At 38.6% G+C, this 16,629-nt stretch overlaps 3 protein-coding genes across 8 annotated transcripts; 2 read left to right on the forward strand and 1 right to left on the reverse strand.

The window, feature by feature from the left end:
• Window positions 1-243: 243 nt before the first annotated feature.
• Window positions 244-9,226, reverse strand: eif2ak1 (eukaryotic translation initiation factor 2-alpha kinase 1). 3 transcript variants are annotated; one of them, XM_067489277.1, is made up of 15 exons: window positions 8,847-9,226; window positions 7,461-7,628; window positions 7,153-7,289; window positions 7,030-7,064; window positions 6,847-6,946; window positions 6,662-6,742; window positions 6,487-6,580; window positions 5,994-6,042; window positions 5,422-5,803; window positions 5,190-5,298; window positions 4,919-5,025; window positions 1,496-1,610; window positions 1,304-1,383; window positions 904-1,137; window positions 244-565 (listed from the first exon to the last, which is right to left on the reverse strand). In XM_067489277.1, exons 1-15 carry the CDS (start codon window positions 9,016-9,018, stop codon window positions 440-442), a joined length of 1,989 nt encoding a protein of 662 aa, XP_067345378.1. In that variant the 5' UTR covers window positions 9,019-9,226; the 3' UTR covers window positions 244-439. The 3 variants fall into 3 exon arrangements, with proteins under 3 accessions (XP_067345378.1, XP_067345379.1, XP_067345380.1); XM_067489278.1 differs by having other exon boundaries at window positions 897-1,137; XM_067489279.1 differs by lacking the exon at window positions 8,847-9,226 and adding an exon at window positions 7,832-7,975.
• Window positions 1,994-4,898, forward strand: LOC137106183 (ankyrin repeat domain-containing protein 61-like). Of its 2 annotated transcripts, none has more exons than XM_067489281.1 (5): window positions 1,994-2,409; window positions 2,648-2,742; window positions 3,079-3,250; window positions 3,421-3,621; window positions 4,181-4,898. In XM_067489281.1, the coding sequence occupies exons 1-5, from the start codon at window positions 2,398-2,400 to the stop codon at window positions 4,805-4,807; spliced, it is 1,107 nt and encodes a 368-aa protein (XP_067345382.1). In that variant the 5' UTR covers window positions 1,994-2,397; the 3' UTR covers window positions 4,808-4,898. The 2 variants fall into 2 exon arrangements, with proteins under 2 accessions (XP_067345382.1, XP_067345381.1); XM_067489280.1 differs by having other exon boundaries at window positions 1,998-2,435; window positions 4,181-4,896.
• Window positions 9,227-9,484: 258 nt separating the features above from the next.
• Window positions 9,485-15,459, forward strand: pms2 (PMS1 homolog 2, mismatch repair system component). 3 transcript variants are annotated; one of them, XM_067489274.1, is made up of 15 exons: window positions 9,485-9,926; window positions 10,207-10,349; window positions 10,561-10,647; window positions 10,730-10,832; window positions 10,925-11,108; window positions 11,241-11,408; window positions 11,581-11,678; window positions 11,768-11,867; window positions 11,951-12,035; window positions 12,138-12,290; window positions 12,451-13,333; window positions 13,428-13,595; window positions 13,680-13,780; window positions 13,898-14,067; window positions 14,369-15,459. In XM_067489274.1, exons 1-15 carry the CDS (start codon window positions 9,913-9,915, stop codon window positions 14,510-14,512), a joined length of 2,601 nt encoding a protein of 866 aa, XP_067345375.1. In that variant the 5' UTR covers window positions 9,485-9,912; the 3' UTR covers window positions 14,513-15,459. The 3 variants fall into 3 exon arrangements, with proteins under 3 accessions (XP_067345375.1, XP_067345374.1, XP_067345373.1); XM_067489273.1 differs by having other exon boundaries at window positions 10,210-10,349; XM_067489272.1 differs by having other exon boundaries at window positions 9,485-10,349.
• Window positions 15,460-16,629: the final 1,170 nt, after the last annotated feature.

Raw genomic sequence — 16,629 nt, forward strand, 5'->3', positions numbered from 1 at the left:
ACTGTGAATAAACATCTCAACTATAACCACATGGACAAGTCAGAGGGCAAAAGGTATTTTTTGGACATAAATGTGTCCATGCCTCATAAAATCAAAATGGGATATCTTAATGCATAAAATCACAAAACATGGTTAATCACACTTCTTGGTAACTGTGTGTAATATTTGAAATGAATAAAATACTTATATAAAAATAATAATACTTATACAACTTAATCATACAGTTGTTTGGAAATCCCATCAGACATTACAGAAATAGGTTTTATTTTACAACTGAATGTTGATAAATAAGTGCATGATTACATCCAGGTGTACAAAACACATGCAGATCATCCATCCACACACACAAACATGCAGTCTCTTGTACTATGCAGTTACAACACAGTGTAGCAGGGGCAGAATCAAGTTTTGACAGTCTGTGGCTTGTTGAGATTAAGGCTTAGGTCTTGTCTGACCCAGAGAAATGAACTGTGACTTGAGAAGTCTGAAGCTGGATGATCCGTCTCCTCAACTGCATAATCTCTTCCTCCTGCTCTTCAACCTTCCTCTGCAAACCATGGATCATCTGAAGAAGAAAACAATATATTCTTAAAGCTATTTAGCAATAATTATTAGGAACTTTAATGCAGATGTATGTGTAATTGAGCGTTCCAAGAGCCAACAGAAAGCACTTTCTGGTGACAGATAAGGCCTTGCCTTATATAAAGAAAGCTGAAAAAAAAACTGCACAAAGCACTTTATCTTACATAGAATTTATGTTGGTTTCCAGGCAATTGCATTCTAAATAGATTCAATATCCATTATTTGAAATTATAATTTTTTAAAAAACAAAACCTCTTAGAAAGCATTATTTCAATTATAGCAAAATTTCTTTTACCATGTACAAGAAAATGTACCATGTACCATGTCTTTACTGTAGAAGAGTTCGCTCTGTAGAAGCTGGCTGGCTGTGGGCCGAACACTGGGCTCTTTACTTGTCAGCTTCATGATGTACTTCGTCAGAAGTGGCCATCGACAGTGAAACGAGTCTGGGATTTTCCCCTCTCTTAGATCTCCTAGAGTCCGGACCCGCTCCATCTCTGTCCCAAATGGCTGAAAGAGCTCAAGAGCCACTACTCCAATGCTGTACATGTCTGACTGTTAGAGCAACATTGACTTACATAAAGATTATGTTCAGTGAAGTTAAAATCTCATAAAAGAGATACCAAAAATTCTAAAGTTAAAAAAAGGATTGTGTATGACACTAAATAAATCATGCCTTATACAAAAAAGTCTAAAATGGTCATAATTGAATAATGTTTACCTTTGAATCATAATGGGAGCCCTTTAGCTGTTCTGGTGCCGCATACACAAATGTACCAACGCCAGTAGTATGTGAGGAATCTGGGGATTTAAAAAAAACAAAACAAAAGTGGCCTAAAGGGAAACAGCACCATCGACTGGCAATTTTGAATTGTACAGTGTCATGAAAATATAAGAAGCTGTACAGCATTACCACTGCAAGAAGAGGTGTTACTTTTATGTTTATCTACGATCATATCTCTGCAGGCCAAGCCAAAGTCTCCAATTCGAACATGCCCGTCATGATCATGGAGGAAAATGTTCCTTGGCTATGGTAAAAAAACAAACAAAGAAATTACAAACAGTTCAATCTAACACTGAAATATTTTCACCATAAATGCTCTGGTAACAATATAGATACAACATAGCTGTTATGCAAATGCTGGATAAATCCATCAGAAAAACAACACTGATTAGAACAAATCCTGTTGCTTTACATCAACTAAACTTGATGTAAACAAAACTAACTATTTACAATATTTTCTACATTTCAAAGAATGGATTGCTTGACATGCAAGCTTTTATAAACAATATCTCTGCTTTCCTAAAGGTAAATGATTGAAGTGCTACAAGCACTTGAAAAATTGGTTAAATAGACTACTGCCAGGGGTGTCAACCATCCCCATAATTGGCCCCTACATGCAGAACAAAGTTATCAGTTGAGACAGGAAGGCTGTACATCAAAGTTAAAGAGTCTCAACCTAAATGATGAAATGTCAATAGCTAAAAAACCAAACACCGAAAACGGAAGTAGCTGCTGAAAAGACCAAACACCAAAAAGAGAAGTAGCTGACTAACATTTAGATTCTCACTTCTTTAAATTACCTGACATCGCTGTGAGGAATTCATGCTTGCAACAACAAAACCTGATTCTGATAAATCTACACCTTCTGAAGGACGAAACAAATAGCTGTGATGTACAGTGCGTAGTAATGCTGGAGGGGCATGAGGACCACGAAGATAGGAAGAGCAGCATTATCAACTTTCACAACAATGAATTCTACAATGCGATAATGGATGAAGACTTGACATGCATTGAAGACATGTCAAAACAGCATGGAAGAAACGGTATGCTCAGAAAGGGTTTCTGGAAGGTAAACGCAATAGAACAAACTGTTTTTAAACTACTTTTGAGAACCAGGATATGTTAAACTTAACAATAAATGTGTTCATGTTCTATTTCTTCTGTGATCATTCAATTTATGATAATACAAATAAAAATTTAAAGAAAAGTATTTTTGTAGTGTTAAACTACGACCTGTTTGTGTTTAATATTCCATTTTTGTTTCATCTTGCCTTGCCTCAGGGCCTTGCTATCCTTCCCCTTCATCTGGCTGCCTCTTACAGAAGAGTCAAGAGCATGCAGAGACTGCTTTCAACAGGGACAGACCCAGAAATGAGGTCTGGACAAACACACACGCAAGAATTCAGATATACACTATACACTAACACCTAGGAGCATATTTATTAACCCTTCCGAGTTAGATGTTTGTTTTTCATGGTGTATAGCTCTCGTTTGATAGAAAATAAAATACCTCACCAAATTTGATAAAATAGATTCATTTCAGTTGTTCAATTTATTTCCTAAACCACAAAATATATAGTAAGAATATAATGTGCTGTGTAAACATCTGAAACAAGATACAATGATATGTTACTTAGTTCCTTTATCTAATAAAATAAAAATCTAACAGCTTTCCATCTGCACCCATTTAACTATCTCTGCCTCTGCAACAGGGACCAGCATGGTCGAACCACACTACACTTGGTGATAACAAGTTGGCCAAACATTCTGACTACTAGGCGTATACCAGGTTCCAAGTTCCAGACTACCATGACTGGTGTGCAAAGGCAGGCAGAGGCCTGCTTACAGCTCCTCTGTGAGCATGGTGTTAACATCAATGCAGAGGTGACAAGTCAATTACATGTCTGTTTCTGGACTAATTTCAGCTCCAATAGAATAGAGTTAAACAAATTTTTTGGGATATTATCAAGAACATCAAGAAGATTCTGTAGAATTCTGTTGGTCCTGCAGTTGGTAAATATTTTTCTTAGATGCGTTTCTTGTTTTCTCTAAAGATAGAGGGAGAGGGTTGCCAGACAGCTCTTCACCTGTCAGTACGCTACGCTGCACCATCTGCTGTCCAGATTTTGGGCAGTTATGGTGCTAATATAAATGCTGTGGACAGCAGTGGGATGACACCCCTGCATATGGCTGCTGGGATTCTCCACAAGGAAATCATATCCAGCTTGATTGCACAGGGAGCAGATATAAACGTGGTTTGTGTTGTGCTCTTGTTAATTTCTGTATTTTTTTCTTTCACAACTTTCACAATAAACCACAAAAGACAAACAGTGGAATTTTTCACAGTAGTCACTGTAATGTGTCATACACACCATAGACTTACTGGGGCCTTTTAGCTAATATTGAGCGAATGAGAAATAATTTAACTAAGCTATTCTCTTTTGAGGTAGAGCAAACCATGTCAAAACACATGCAAAACATGAAGTGAATTCCAGTGAATTATTCAATGTCTGCTGTGCTTTATTTTTTTGGCCTAGCCACAACAAATGAAAGATATGTCCTTCTGAGCTGTTGAGCTGTGATCTAGATTGATAGTAGAGATAAATCTACCTATAGTATATATTTGAGAATAAAGAACACAGCAATATATTCAACATAGACGACTCTAGTTTTTGCATATAAACACTTTCTGGATAAAATCTGTACAGACACATTTCTGTGCCAAATGCAGTATTTGCTAAATGTTGTACATAAAAGGTTCTAATCTGTTTCTAATCATCACTAAATTAATGTAAATCCCTGACAATTTTCAAGGGGGTGAAGCACTCTGGAAACACTCCCCTGCACCTGGCTGCTCTGGCGGTGGCTATGAAGACCACTAAAACCATGGAGGATGGCATCAGTTGCATTTCTATGTTGCTGGAGAATGGGGCAGAGCCTAATGCAGAGAATTCGGCTGGAATGACGACATTACAGCAGGCATGCATGCTGGGAAACAAGGAGCTGGTGGACCTGCTGCTCAGATATGGAGCCAACATTAACAAGCTGAGCCAAGCAGGGGAGAACTGTCTATTTCTATTTCTGAACCACAAGCCTAATGTAAGCAACAGCTCTCTGCTGGTGAAACTCATCAACCTGACATCACCACTCACCATCTACAACCATAAAGGCCACCTGCCCTCAGCTTTGATGCTACAATGCTTCTCTAAGCAGAGAGAGCAACTACTAAAACTCATTCAGCAGCCAAAGAGGCTTCAGAACATTTGTAAGAATTATATTTATCTGAAATATATCCAAGACAAGAAAGAAAAAATGAAAATACTGCCTGAGAGGCTATATGACTTTGTCTTCAACTGCTGGGAAAATACACACAGCATATCCTTTGTGACTGATGATGTACAGTTTTCTTTAAATAATGTCTCTGGTAATACTTCTACATAAAGTCGGTGTCAAAGCCCTTGACTCCAAAAGTTTGCATTTATTTTCAAATAAACCCCATATCAAATAGACATGAAACGTGCTAATGAAATTAGATGTGTTAAAGCACTTTACCTTCAGGTCTCTATGCATGATTCCCTTTGAGTGAATGTACTCCACTCCTTCAAGTATGTTTCTCAGAAGGCTGAGGGTGTGTTCAGAATCAACACATTCATAAGGACCTGAGAATATAAAAGTGGGGTTATTATATCTAATTCCAAAATTACGTTATATTCAGAATACAGCATGCCATGAATTATAACTGTAAATAAATTACATAGGCAATGCAATGTTCTGTTTAACAAAGTCATATGGTAAGGTAATGCATAAAGTGTTAAGCAATTACATTTTGAGTTTTGTTTATCTTTGGGCTTGGCATTTCTCTCTGAGATCCAGTCCTTCAGTGAGCGTTCACACAGCTGCATCTGGATGTAGAGCATCAGGTGGAACTGTACCTGCACATGCAGAGGAAGCTTATCTATAATCATTTAAGTGTATATTTTACAATAAAAAGTAAAATATTTTCTCTTTATCTCTTTATTCAGGTCTAAGCAATAAAGGCCATCATAAGGCCCTACCTCTTTAGAAGGCTTTGTTGTGCTTTTCTCAGCCCACTGCTGAAACTCCTTGTTGATGCAGGAGTTGTTGTTCAGCTCTATGCTGCTCCTGCTGGAGTTATCTTCTAACAGTGCAGAACTGTCCCAACCCATGGCAGGACATTTGGAGTTGTTCATGGGACTTTGCTGCCCCAGGAAGACACAAGGGATGTAGTTCTCAGGGATGCAGTGCATTGTTTTAGGACACACCACTTGGCCCTTCTCTTGTGGTGGAAATAATGCTCTGACAGACTGGGTCTCTCTCTGAGGTCCTTGGGCACTTGCAGAAGCATCTGTCGGTGCTTCACTACGGCTTTGAAAAACTATAGACGAGCTGGTGCTGCTGTCAGTGCTCTCATCAGAACTACCAAAAAGAGTTTAGAGTTATTTGACACACTTACAACTGATTAGTGTATTCCTGTATATTTGGTTTGTAAATGTATTTATGAATGTATTGCAAAAAAAGTATTGTTTTTAAAAGATATAAGCCAGTGTGGAATAATAATGTTTTTGATTTTGGCTGGAGTTAATGTCAACATTTACACTGATTTTACCTGTGTGGCTTTGCAGCTGACTCCAACGCAGGCAGGCTAGATTCAGGATCTGCAGCAAATATATTTCAACAGTTACATAATCTAAATAGATTATTTAATTTTTTGTCTTTTCGGTTTATCCTGTGACTTCAGGGTTGCCACAGGGGATCATTTGTCAGCATATTGATTTGGCACAGTTTTTACACTGGATGCCCTTCCTGACGCAACCCTACCCAATTTCTACCGGGCTTGGGACCGGCACTGCACAGCTGGGGATGGGCTGTTGGGGGTTTAGTAGATTCCCCCGGGGACACTTTGACATGTGGTTGGGAAGAGCGGGGCACCAACCTCCGACCCTATGTCTGGTGGGGTGGCCACTCTACCAACTGAGCCACTGCCGCGCCATATAGTCCAATTAGATAATACAGTATTATGCTTTACCAATCTCGGTGAACAGCTTTTTTAAAAATTGTAGCTAAACAAACATGTCTGAGGTATACAGTAAAATACTTACAGGCTGCAGGCTGAACATGTTCCATCCATGCAGTATGATAGCCCACAACATTTATATGCTGTAGACTGGATAACACTTTGACTTCCCTGAGCACCTGGAGCAGACAAAACAATCTTATTTGTTATAGTGAGTGTCAATTGTACAGTATCTCTGTATTTGAACTCACAAGGCTCACCTTCATGCAGTCATCTTTGGAGACTTTTTTGATGAGAATTTTCTTCATAGCATAATACTGTCCATCAAGTTTGTTCAAAACCTTCAAAAAAAGTGTCACAAATAACACGATTGTGTTTATCAACTCATGTCTTTATGTAAATTAGTTATAGTGAGTTACATATAAAATAGAACAGAATGAAATACCTTAAAAACATTTCCATATGATCCTTTTCCAAGTCTACAGATTTCCTCAAACTCACTAAGATACCGTGATGTCTGTGCTTGAAACAGGGCCTCCTTGGGTCTATGGCAGAGAAAAATCAGCCAATTTCACACAATCCTTGGGAGGCAGTCAATATTCAAAACAAAAAAAAAAAAACACCCTACCTTACAGCAGCATTGTGTGTGTTGGAACTGATACCCTGTAATATAAGACAAGGGTAAACTGAGTGATCACACTGAAAGCACTAACAATTTTAAAAATCTGTTAAGGGTGATGGGTCCAGTTACCTGTGGGTACAAGGAGGAGCTGGCGGCATTAAGCAGCTTAGTGAAGGCTCGGTTGTGCTGGAGTCTGACAGTGCTGAACTCATCACTTATGGCCAATGGTGAGAGGAGGTTCATGGTTGCTAAATGCTGTCCAATGACTGTCACAGTGGCAATAAAGAATTTTTTAATAAATCCGGAAATAATAAATAATATATACATGCATCTCTAAATACTTGATTCTACTCTAAATACTCTCAACATCTTGACAAAATATAATACTAAACATGTTTCGCTAAATTGTGGCTGATTCAGTACTTCTCTGTACCTACCTTTGAACAGCATTCGTGAGCGTTCTGGATTGCTCTCGTAGACGAAACACAGGTGCTCCAACAAAGACCCCAGGAGAAGGTGGTTGGGGATTGCGGAGGCAAACTCTTGGATGGACGTGTAATGTCTACCAGCCATCAACACCTCACGGTTACTATCTGTGTCAGAAGCTAAACACAAAATGTTAATTACAAATAAGCTAAAATACACAGCATTTTCAGCACAATTATCTGTTCAGATGTTTTAACAAGGACATCTGCCTTGTAAAAGACCCAGTAGGTACTGAAACACGGTTTAGATTAATATTTGAATTTATTTGCCTGCCAATAATAATAATAATACTTTTATCCAAATAGAATTACAACTGTCTTACCTTCTTCAATAACTTTTGCAATCATTTCAACAATGTTTTTGTCGCCTAGGTCCATGTTTTGTATACAAAACACCCACAGTACATAATTAAGGTCTCACAACGGTAATTATGATTATTCTGTATGCCTCTGAGGCAAAAAATAAGCTCATCTTGTTTATACATAAGGAGGCGTGAGTAACAGTACTGCTTATCTGTCTGGTCCAGTGGAAACCAGCCTTCTCCACCTAATGTAGTCAAAGGAGGGGCCATAAATGTCTTTGCTCTGTCGGTGTGTCGATGGATACTTTTACTTGACGGCAGAAGATTTTCAAGCTGTCAAATGTCAGTGGTCACTGGTCAAGTTTAATATTATATAAACCAATATTGTAGCAATAAACACCTGTAATAAACTGTTTGTCACTTCTTGCCTTTCCATATCAACCTTTTAGTCACAGATGCATAAATAACCATACTCTTTGAACCATCTTAAAAGTTGGGTTAGTTTGTTATGTTCTGTTATATGGAGTAGATCATAATCTGCCTCTTCGCTTTGTGACCAAATTTTTCTGTTAGCTGATCTTTAAGATGCTTAATGATTTTAATTGGAATTCTAATTTCTTCATATTGCACTTGTACCGTTTTTGATTACATTACTATAACAATTTGGTTGTTGTTTTGACATTTTTGTTTGTGAAGCAACCTGTAACTTTGTAATGAAGGATGATAAGTAATTTCAGATTATTTCTCTATGACCCACGGTAAGTTTATTAATTGTAGAAATGCATGTCAAAGCTGGAGCGATGTAGTGGAGGACAGAAAAGGTGGAGTTTGCGTGTTGTGCACATGGTATGTTACTTCGTAACTACGCCCATGCAAGTGTATTAGCTAAAATTAGCACGACATTATATTTTGGCATGTGTCGAGTACTGTGGAAGCACAGACTGTATATACACGAGTTTAAGCACAGCAGCAAGGTGTAAAGACTAAAATCACATTAGAAAGCATAGTTAAGTTACAAGATAGGAAAGCTGCTTACTGTCAAACTGTACTTTATCGTCCTCTTCGCTTGCCAAACTTAGGAGGCTAACGTTGCTCCCCACCTCACGACTCCGGGCAGGATGAAGTTTGCGGCGGACCAAAACGTTGCTGCCACTGCCAGAACATTCCACCGACCGTTGGAGTCCGTTGTTGGCTGTTGAACTGTGCATTTCTTCATGAGAAGAATGAGGATTTAACAACAATAGTGTACTTGTAATGACCCTTTCCAATTTCGATTACCCTAAACCTGTAGTACGACACTTGAAAATAACTTGTTAAAGCCTTAAACACGTAAACATTGTGAGAATATGTCAGAAAGGACAGTGGAGGTTTCAAAAGTACGGTACGGTGAAAGCGATTCACCTCCGGGCCGCCATAACGCTGTGGTGAGATAGGGACCGTCTGACAATATAACTGACTTACTACTAGGCAACAGCTAGGAAAGGCTTATGCGTAAAATACAGTAAAAAATAAATATGCGTTTTTATTTTTACCAAAACAAATATATATATTTTTTAGTGATTGAGAAAGACCCATCAAAAATAAAAGTGATCGATTTATTTGTTGTTGTTGTTGTTTTTATTATGAGGTAATTGCACGTGAGCCCTAACATCCCAATAACTTCTGCTGGGTTTGATGATGAAATGCTGCAAAGTTTGAAGCAACTGATTTGATCGTGCTTATTTATTTACATTGTGTGTAAAGCATGTAATAATTATTTTTGCGTTCCATCCATCGGTATGTTTGGTGACTGTATATCTTGAGGTAGATTTTTACCTAATGTTCGATGTTATTTTAAATAGTCAAAATGCGCAGCTTTGCGCAGGGGTGATGTCCACGAACAATGTGCGGGAAGGCGCGACACAGCTTCACTTTTGTGTTTACAGTGTAATGTTGTGAAGCTGTTGCGTTGATGTTTTATTATTAATCAAAGTAGCTACATGCACGACTGCATGTGTGACATGTAGCTGGTTTAGTTAGTTTAGCATGTGTGACTTTTCTCCGTTACAGATGAAATCCCATCTCAAATTGTGAATTCTCCGAAAGCTTTTCATTGTTTCAATATGTCTGATGGTTGGTAAGTTAGCTTCCCCATTATTCATTCAACGTGTCTGCAAATATATGTTTTTCTTTCACGGTGCAGATCCAACATATTTAGCTATTATCATTTAGCGTTTTATGGCAAAATATTTGACATTTTTGTATGTATTTCTGTTCGAAAAAAATAAACTTGCTGAACTTATTATTGCAGATTAAGCCTTCATAGAGGTGCAGGAGCTTCATGTTTTCTTAGCCAGATGCTTATGCACATGCTAGATGTGCATTTTGCAGGGACTGAGTTTTTGGTTTCTTCTCAGCAGCTCTGAACCTGCAGGAGCCATTAAGGCCATTGACAAGCACTCAGTGCATCAAATCTGCTCAGGACAAGTGGTCCTGAGTTTAGCCACTGCTGTCAAAGAACTGGTGGAAAACAGCATTGATGCTGGAGCCACCAACGTTGGTAAGATGAGATAAATACTCAACTCTATTTCCCCACAGAAGATTGCTTTCATTCTTCTTTTTTGGACATTGAACATTATTGGATTCTCTCTCTTGAGGCCATGAAGTCGTGAGGTCCTGGCAGATATGAGAGTTGCACTCATCATGTCAGTGAAGACATTTCTTTTAAATCTTTGTTAAAATGACAAAGCACCTTTATTCTTATATCCCAGATGTGAAGCTAAAAGAGAGTGGAGCTGAGCTAGTGGAAGTGTCAGACAATGGCAAAGGTGTTGATGAGGCCAATTTTGAAGGACTGAGTATGTATAAACTTTGTCAGATTACTTTGTCCAGTTTCTTCATTTTTTTGGTTTGGCGAAATTACCTACCTCTGTTTTACAGCTCTGAAACATCACACATCAAAGCTAAAGGATTTCTCGGATCTCATCCATGTGGAAACATTTGGTTTTAGAGGTGAAGCGCTCAGCTCCTTATGTGCTCTTAGGTAAAACTTTAACACCCACAATAATGCTGCACACAAACTCAAATTAATTGTCACCTCAGGAGCTCTCACCCCCCTTTAATTGCTCGTCCTAGTGACCTGAGTGTGGTGACGTGCCATGAGTCGAGCCAGGTGGGCACCAAACTGGTGTTTGACCACAAAGGTCACCTGGTGCAGAAGTCACCTCATCCACGTCAGCAAGGCACTACAGTCAGTTTGCAGCAGCTCTTCTACACCTTGCCTGTTCGACACAAGGAGTTCCAACGCAATATAAAAAAGGTCATTTATTTAAGAGGCACTCATTCAAATGTAACATACATTAAATGCTACTTCTGATCCTGAAAGTTTCTGTTGGAATGTTGGAAGTGCACAGCTCATTCACCCTTAATGTAGCGTTGTTCTGTATTTCAGGAGTACACCAAAATGATTCACATCCTGCAGTCCTACTGTATCATCTCTACAGGAGTGCGTATTACTTGCTCCAACCAGAATGGGCAGGGAAAGCGCAGCACAGTGCTCAGCACCAGTGGCAGCAAGAGTATGAGAGACAACATAGGAGCCATATTTGGAGCAAAACAGGTTGACTTCACATTTTTCATATTTGTTTTGCAACCTGCAGGTGTCAGACTGATTATATTGCTGCACTGGAATAGGATGCTGATAATTATCATAGAGTTTTTGTTAAATTCTAATTATTTGTTTTTCAGTTTTTGAATTATTTCTATGGATTTATGTCTCTTGTGTTCTGCAGCTGCAGAGTCTTCTGCCTTTTCAACACATACCCCCTACAGAAAATATTTTGGAGGAATATGGACTCACAGATTCAGATATTCCCAAACAGCTTTTTATGTGAGTGGCCCCATTGCAAGTCTGCTACTATTTGCATTCTCTGCATACAAAGCAGAGGTTGTTTTACTCAAAGCTATGTGTTTTGTTAGCATCACAGGGTTTGTGTCTCAAGCAGACCATGGTGTTGGGAGAAGTGCCACAGACAGGCAGTTCTTTTTCATTAACAACCGGCCATGTGACCCTCTTAAGGTAATTGTCAGTAGATTTATTGGGAAATTTCATTGTCATGGTTCATCATTTTCACCTAACCTGCAGTTGTTGTCACCTTGCAGGTGACCAAACTTGTGAATGAAGTATATCACATGTATAACAGACATCAGTATCCATTTGTTGCCTTGAACATAGCTGTCGCTTCAGGTGAAAAAAACATTCATCAAACTGATGTTCTTTCTGTAACCCACTGTTCATTATTCAGCTTGTGTTTTATTATTAGAATTTATTGTTGTTGTTTTATTTCAGAGTGTGTGGATGTGAATGTAACCCCAGACAAACGACAGATTTTCCTTCAGGAGGAGAAACTCTTGCTCGCTATTTTAAAGACCTCTCTCATAAACATGTATGAGGCTGGAGTCAATAAGATTAGCCTGAATTACACATCTATACCCAGCACCCGTAAGATGAGCTTATTACACCTAGACTGTTAACATGTATATATTTATATTAAAGCAGGATATATGATAGAGGAATTTAGAAATGATTCAGTGTACAGTAGATCATAAGTACAGTGTTTGAGGTCCCATTTATTTTGACACACTTTGTCACTTATTTTTAGATGCAGCATCTGCGACTGAACTGTGTAAGGTCTCTCTGTCTAATAATATTATGTCAGAGGCCCAAGAAGACATGGAACCAGTGATCCAAGGCCCAAAGTCATTGCTGAACCTGGCTGGTCTAAAAGCTGCTTTTTCAAGTCAGCACAGTTCCAGTTCTGGGAAAAAGTCAGCCATGGCAAAAGGTGGCAACAGTGGTGCATCACAGAAAACGCTGCAGTCTTTTTTTAAGGGTTCTATAAAACCTCCTACTTGCAGCCTGAATGGAAAATCTCCTGTGAAACCCACAAGAGATTTAGCTCAATGCTCACCATTGGGAAAGTCTACGCTAGATGGATTCAAGTATGGAAGGATGTCGTGCACGGATCCAGACAATGAAAAAGAAAGTGCTGTGTCCAGTTGTGATTTTACTTCCGAAGATTCAGAGAGTCGTAGTCAAAGCCTGGAGCTCAGGTCTCATGAATCATTGCTTAGCAGCCCCTGTGTAGAAAATGAAACATTTGAAGAAACATCAGACAGTAATTACACTGTCGGTAAAGACCCACAGTCACAGCATGAGCCATGCACTCCAACGGAGGACAATACTGTGAGCCCCAATGCCAAGAAAGCCAAGAGGGAGCATCCACTGTTTCCTACAGAGAACAAATACAACAATTTTGTAAACAGTTTTGAGAGATCCTCTTCTTCTCTTACGGATGCTCCGGTTTGCTTACAGAGGAGGACAGTACCTCTACACTTCTCATTACAAGATCTTGCAGAGAAAATGAGAAGGTTACAGGACCAGCAGAAAGGGGACAGTGAAAAGCTTTGTTACAGACGCTTCAGGTCCAAGATCAACCCGGGAGAAAACCAAAGTGCAGAAGAAGAGCTCAAGAAGGAGATCAGGCAAGATTATAGTCCTATAACCACTTCTGACTCAACTTTAGTGTATTAGCATGGAATTGTCAGAACAATAACTTATCCTTTTTAACACCTACAGTAAAGACATGTTCAAAGAGATGCAGATCATTGGTCAGTTTAACCTGGGATTCATTATCACCAAACTCTCCTCGGACATCTTCATGATTGACCAGCATGCCACAGATGAGAAGTACAACTTTGAGATGCTGCAGCAACACACTGTGCTCCAAGGACAGAAGCTCATAGTGTAAGAACCTAAATCTGTTACAACTTTTTTCATTGCATTGTTTAGACTTGTTACCTCTTACCTGACTACCTTTTTTTTCTGCAGCCCTCAGAAACTTCATCTGACTGCAGTCAGTGAGAATGTCCTCATAGAGAACATTGAGATTTTCAGAAATAATGGCTTTGAATTTATAATCGATGAGGATGGTAAGAACATACATTAACTGTTTTTAAATGTTATTAATTTCAACTCATGTTTAGCACAGTGATTTCTTATTTAAATTATTACAATTACTAATCCACTTTTTTCACTGTGCATTTTAGCTCAGGTAATGGAGAGGGTTAAACTTGTGTCATTGCCCACCAGTAAGAACTGGACATTTGGTCCATCCGACATTGAGGAGCTAATTTTCATGTTGAGTGACAGTCCAGGAGTCATGTGCCGCCCATCCAGAGTCAGGCAGATGTTCGCCTCGAGAGCTTGTCGAAAATCTGTGAGTTTATACTGATAATAATCAGACAGCCAATCAAGGTTTTGGTTTTTGTTTGCCTGCACCCATCGATTTCATTAAAATTCTCAACACTGTGAAAATAAACTGTACTTTTCACATGGACTTTCATTTTAATCCCTTATAAAATTGTAGAAAAATTGTAGACACACAGTTATTTTGTGCTTGTCATTGCAATATTGTTAATTTGAATTAATAAAATAGATTTGTACTGATGTGTATACTGTTTTTTGAAGAACTGCTTCCTGACACATTAGCTACAATTTGTGCTCATGTCCATCTTCAGGTGATGATTGGAACTGCTCTGAGTGTCAGTGAGATGAAGAAGCTGGTCGTCCATATGGGGGAAATTGAGCATCCATGGAACTGTCCTCATGGAAGGCCCACCATGAGACACCTCGCCAACCTGGACATCATCTCACAAGAATGACCATGTCAAAGAAATCACATAAAAAATATATTCCTGTTACAATGTCACCTTAGCTGATGTACTGAAACACCAGAGACTCAATTAAGATACTGTAAATGTGTGTGTTTTAAATGTTTAGTATTGACTGCTTAGTGTGTTTTTCTTATGTTCTGATTTTATTTATCTGATTTGTATTCTGACTATCAAAATAGTATTTCTATTTAAGGAAAAATAAATGGTATTTTGCATAATGTGCTGTCGAAAATGAACAGAATAGATTTTGGGGGTAAGGGATCAATGTGACTGATATCTCAGGTTTCTCCATTCTTATGAGCATGAAATCACAAGAACACCTGGAGGGAATTTCTTCAAATTGGATACAAGTTATTTGTAGATACACAGTTCAGCCACAATATTAACAGAAAATAGTGGCTTTATTATAGTAATAGAACAGAAAGATCAAGGGCTTTGTTCCGCCACAGCGGGAATGTTTGATGAGGTTTGGCATGAGGTTTTTATGCTGGATGCCCTTCCTGCCAAAACCCTTCAATTTAATTTAGCCATGGGACCAGCACCAGGGTAGTCTTTGATGGCTGGGTTGGGCGGGTTTCGGTCCTGCAGCCTTCTACATCCCAACCCATTGAGCCACTAGGCCCCCAGTGTGGTAATAATATCCATTTTTAGGAACATGTTATGGATTAACCACTTGTAAGCACATAAAATGTAAAATCGATTTCAACAGTGATCTTTGACCCTTATTTATTACTGTACATGTATTGCTATAATTACAATGTTTTTATAAATAGTACTTTTAAAATGTAGATATCTGCTTAGCACTTTTACTTGAGTATTGCGTTTGTGTACTCATCCCCCCTCTGTACACATTGTATTACAGTTTGCTGTGCATGGGGCTGTGTAGCCATGCTGACCATGCTGAACCTTGGCTCCTGACATATACAATCTAGATGCTGTAATTCAGGGGTAGAAAGTACTGCACTTAAAGTACAGAACATTTTACCTTAAATAAATATAATTATGGCTACTCTGACTTTTAATCCACTACACCTGAGCCAAAATATCTGTACTTTTTACTCCAATACATTTCTAATCAAACTTGCATTACACATTACAATCATGTCGTTTTACACATTTCAGAATTAACCACTGGCCTTTTTTTCTTTCTTTTTTTTTTTTTATTATGAAAATGAGTCACAAGCAAATCCAGGCTCAGGTATGCTGTTAGTCCCTCCAGCAATAGCCTTAATTAAAGACTTATTAGACATAGCAGTACTCATAGTGAGCCAGCATGAAGCAATTTTACTCTTTGGCGTGTTGTGCTGTTTTGCCTCTCTACACAATTCTGCATTCACTGAGCAGGAGCGCATGCAGCTGAAGTGAAACCCCCCCCGGGCTGTCAGAGATTTAGTATTGGGTTTTTGAGGACCCAAGTAAGGAGACGGCAAGAGAGGGTTACAAACTAAGGGGTTTATTGAAAGGAATTGAGAGTGAAGACAATTGAAAAAAAAGAACTACAAAACACAATAAATCAGAAAGTTAACTAAAATACTGAAGAAAAGGGAGATAAATAAAATAAATTCAATTGTGACTGTGGCGTGGGGAGCAGAGAATCTGGCTACATACATGCATGGATGTGAATGCACTAAACCAGAAGAGCTGCGCACATATTAATCGACAGACAATAAACTAAAGAATCCATATGCACATACTGGGACCGGACAGACAAGTAAGGGGAAAAACAAGGACAAATATTAATTAAACCTAGTGTAAAACAGAGGCAGATAAACAATAAACACAAATAACCAAACCTCAGATCAAAAGAGCAAAAACAGAGTCCAAATACGTCGACCAGAGAAACAGGAATCCAAACGGGGAAGTAGGGGGAAAGTTTAAAGGTTTAACAGGGGAGAAGGTGAAAATAATCAGTTGGAAATCAGCGGTGGATGACACTCAAGACGGGAAATAGGCTGAGGGGCAAAAATATAAAAGCTGGAGACAGGAAGTAAATCTGGCCAAAACATTTAGGGATAAAGTAAACACAAGGAACAGGATTGTGACACAATTTTCAGACATAAAGATAATTAATTCATTGTAAAATGTGTCTTCAAATAATTGCATTG

Source organism: Channa argus, chromosome 20, assembly GCF_033026475.1.
Source record: "Channa argus isolate prfri chromosome 20, Channa argus male v1.0, whole genome shotgun sequence".
In the NCBI taxonomy this organism is placed as follows: domain Eukaryota; kingdom Metazoa; phylum Chordata; class Actinopteri; order Anabantiformes; family Channidae; genus Channa; species Channa argus.

Coding starts and splice junctions, on each gene's coding strand:
- LOC137106183 (XM_067489280.1), top strand. CDS start 2,274: ATGCTGGAGGGGCATGAGGACCACGAAGATAGGAAGAGCAGCATTATC. Junction 2,436..2,647: donor TCAGAAAGGGTTTCTGGAAG/GTAAACGCAATA, acceptor GCCTTGCCTCAG/GGCCTTGCTATCCTTCCCCT. Junction 2,743..3,078: donor GGGACAGACCCAGAAATGAG/GTCTGGACAAAC, acceptor CCTCTGCAACAG/GGACCAGCATGGTCGAACCA.
- eif2ak1 (XM_067489277.1), bottom strand. CDS start 9,018: ATGCACAGTTCAACAGCCAACAACGGACTCCAACGGTCGGTGGAATGT. Junction 7,629..8,846: donor CGATAAAGTACAGTTTGACA/GTAAGCAGCTTT, acceptor TTTTGTGTTTAG/CTTCTGACACAGATAGTAAC. Junction 7,290..7,460: donor CTCACGAATGCTGTTCAAAG/GTAGGTACAGAG, acceptor CCACTGTGACAG/TCATTGGACAGCATTTAGCA.
- pms2 (XM_067489272.1), top strand. CDS start 10,166: ATGTGCATTTTGCAGGGACTGAGTTTTTGGTTTCTTCTCAGCAGCTCT. Junction 12,036..12,137: donor GAACATAGCTGTCGCTTCAG/GTGAAAAAAACA, acceptor GTTTTATTTCAG/AGTGTGTGGATGTGAATGTA. Junction 14,068..14,368: donor CGAGAGCTTGTCGAAAATCT/GTGAGTTTATAC, acceptor GTCCATCTTCAG/GTGATGATTGGAACTGCTCT.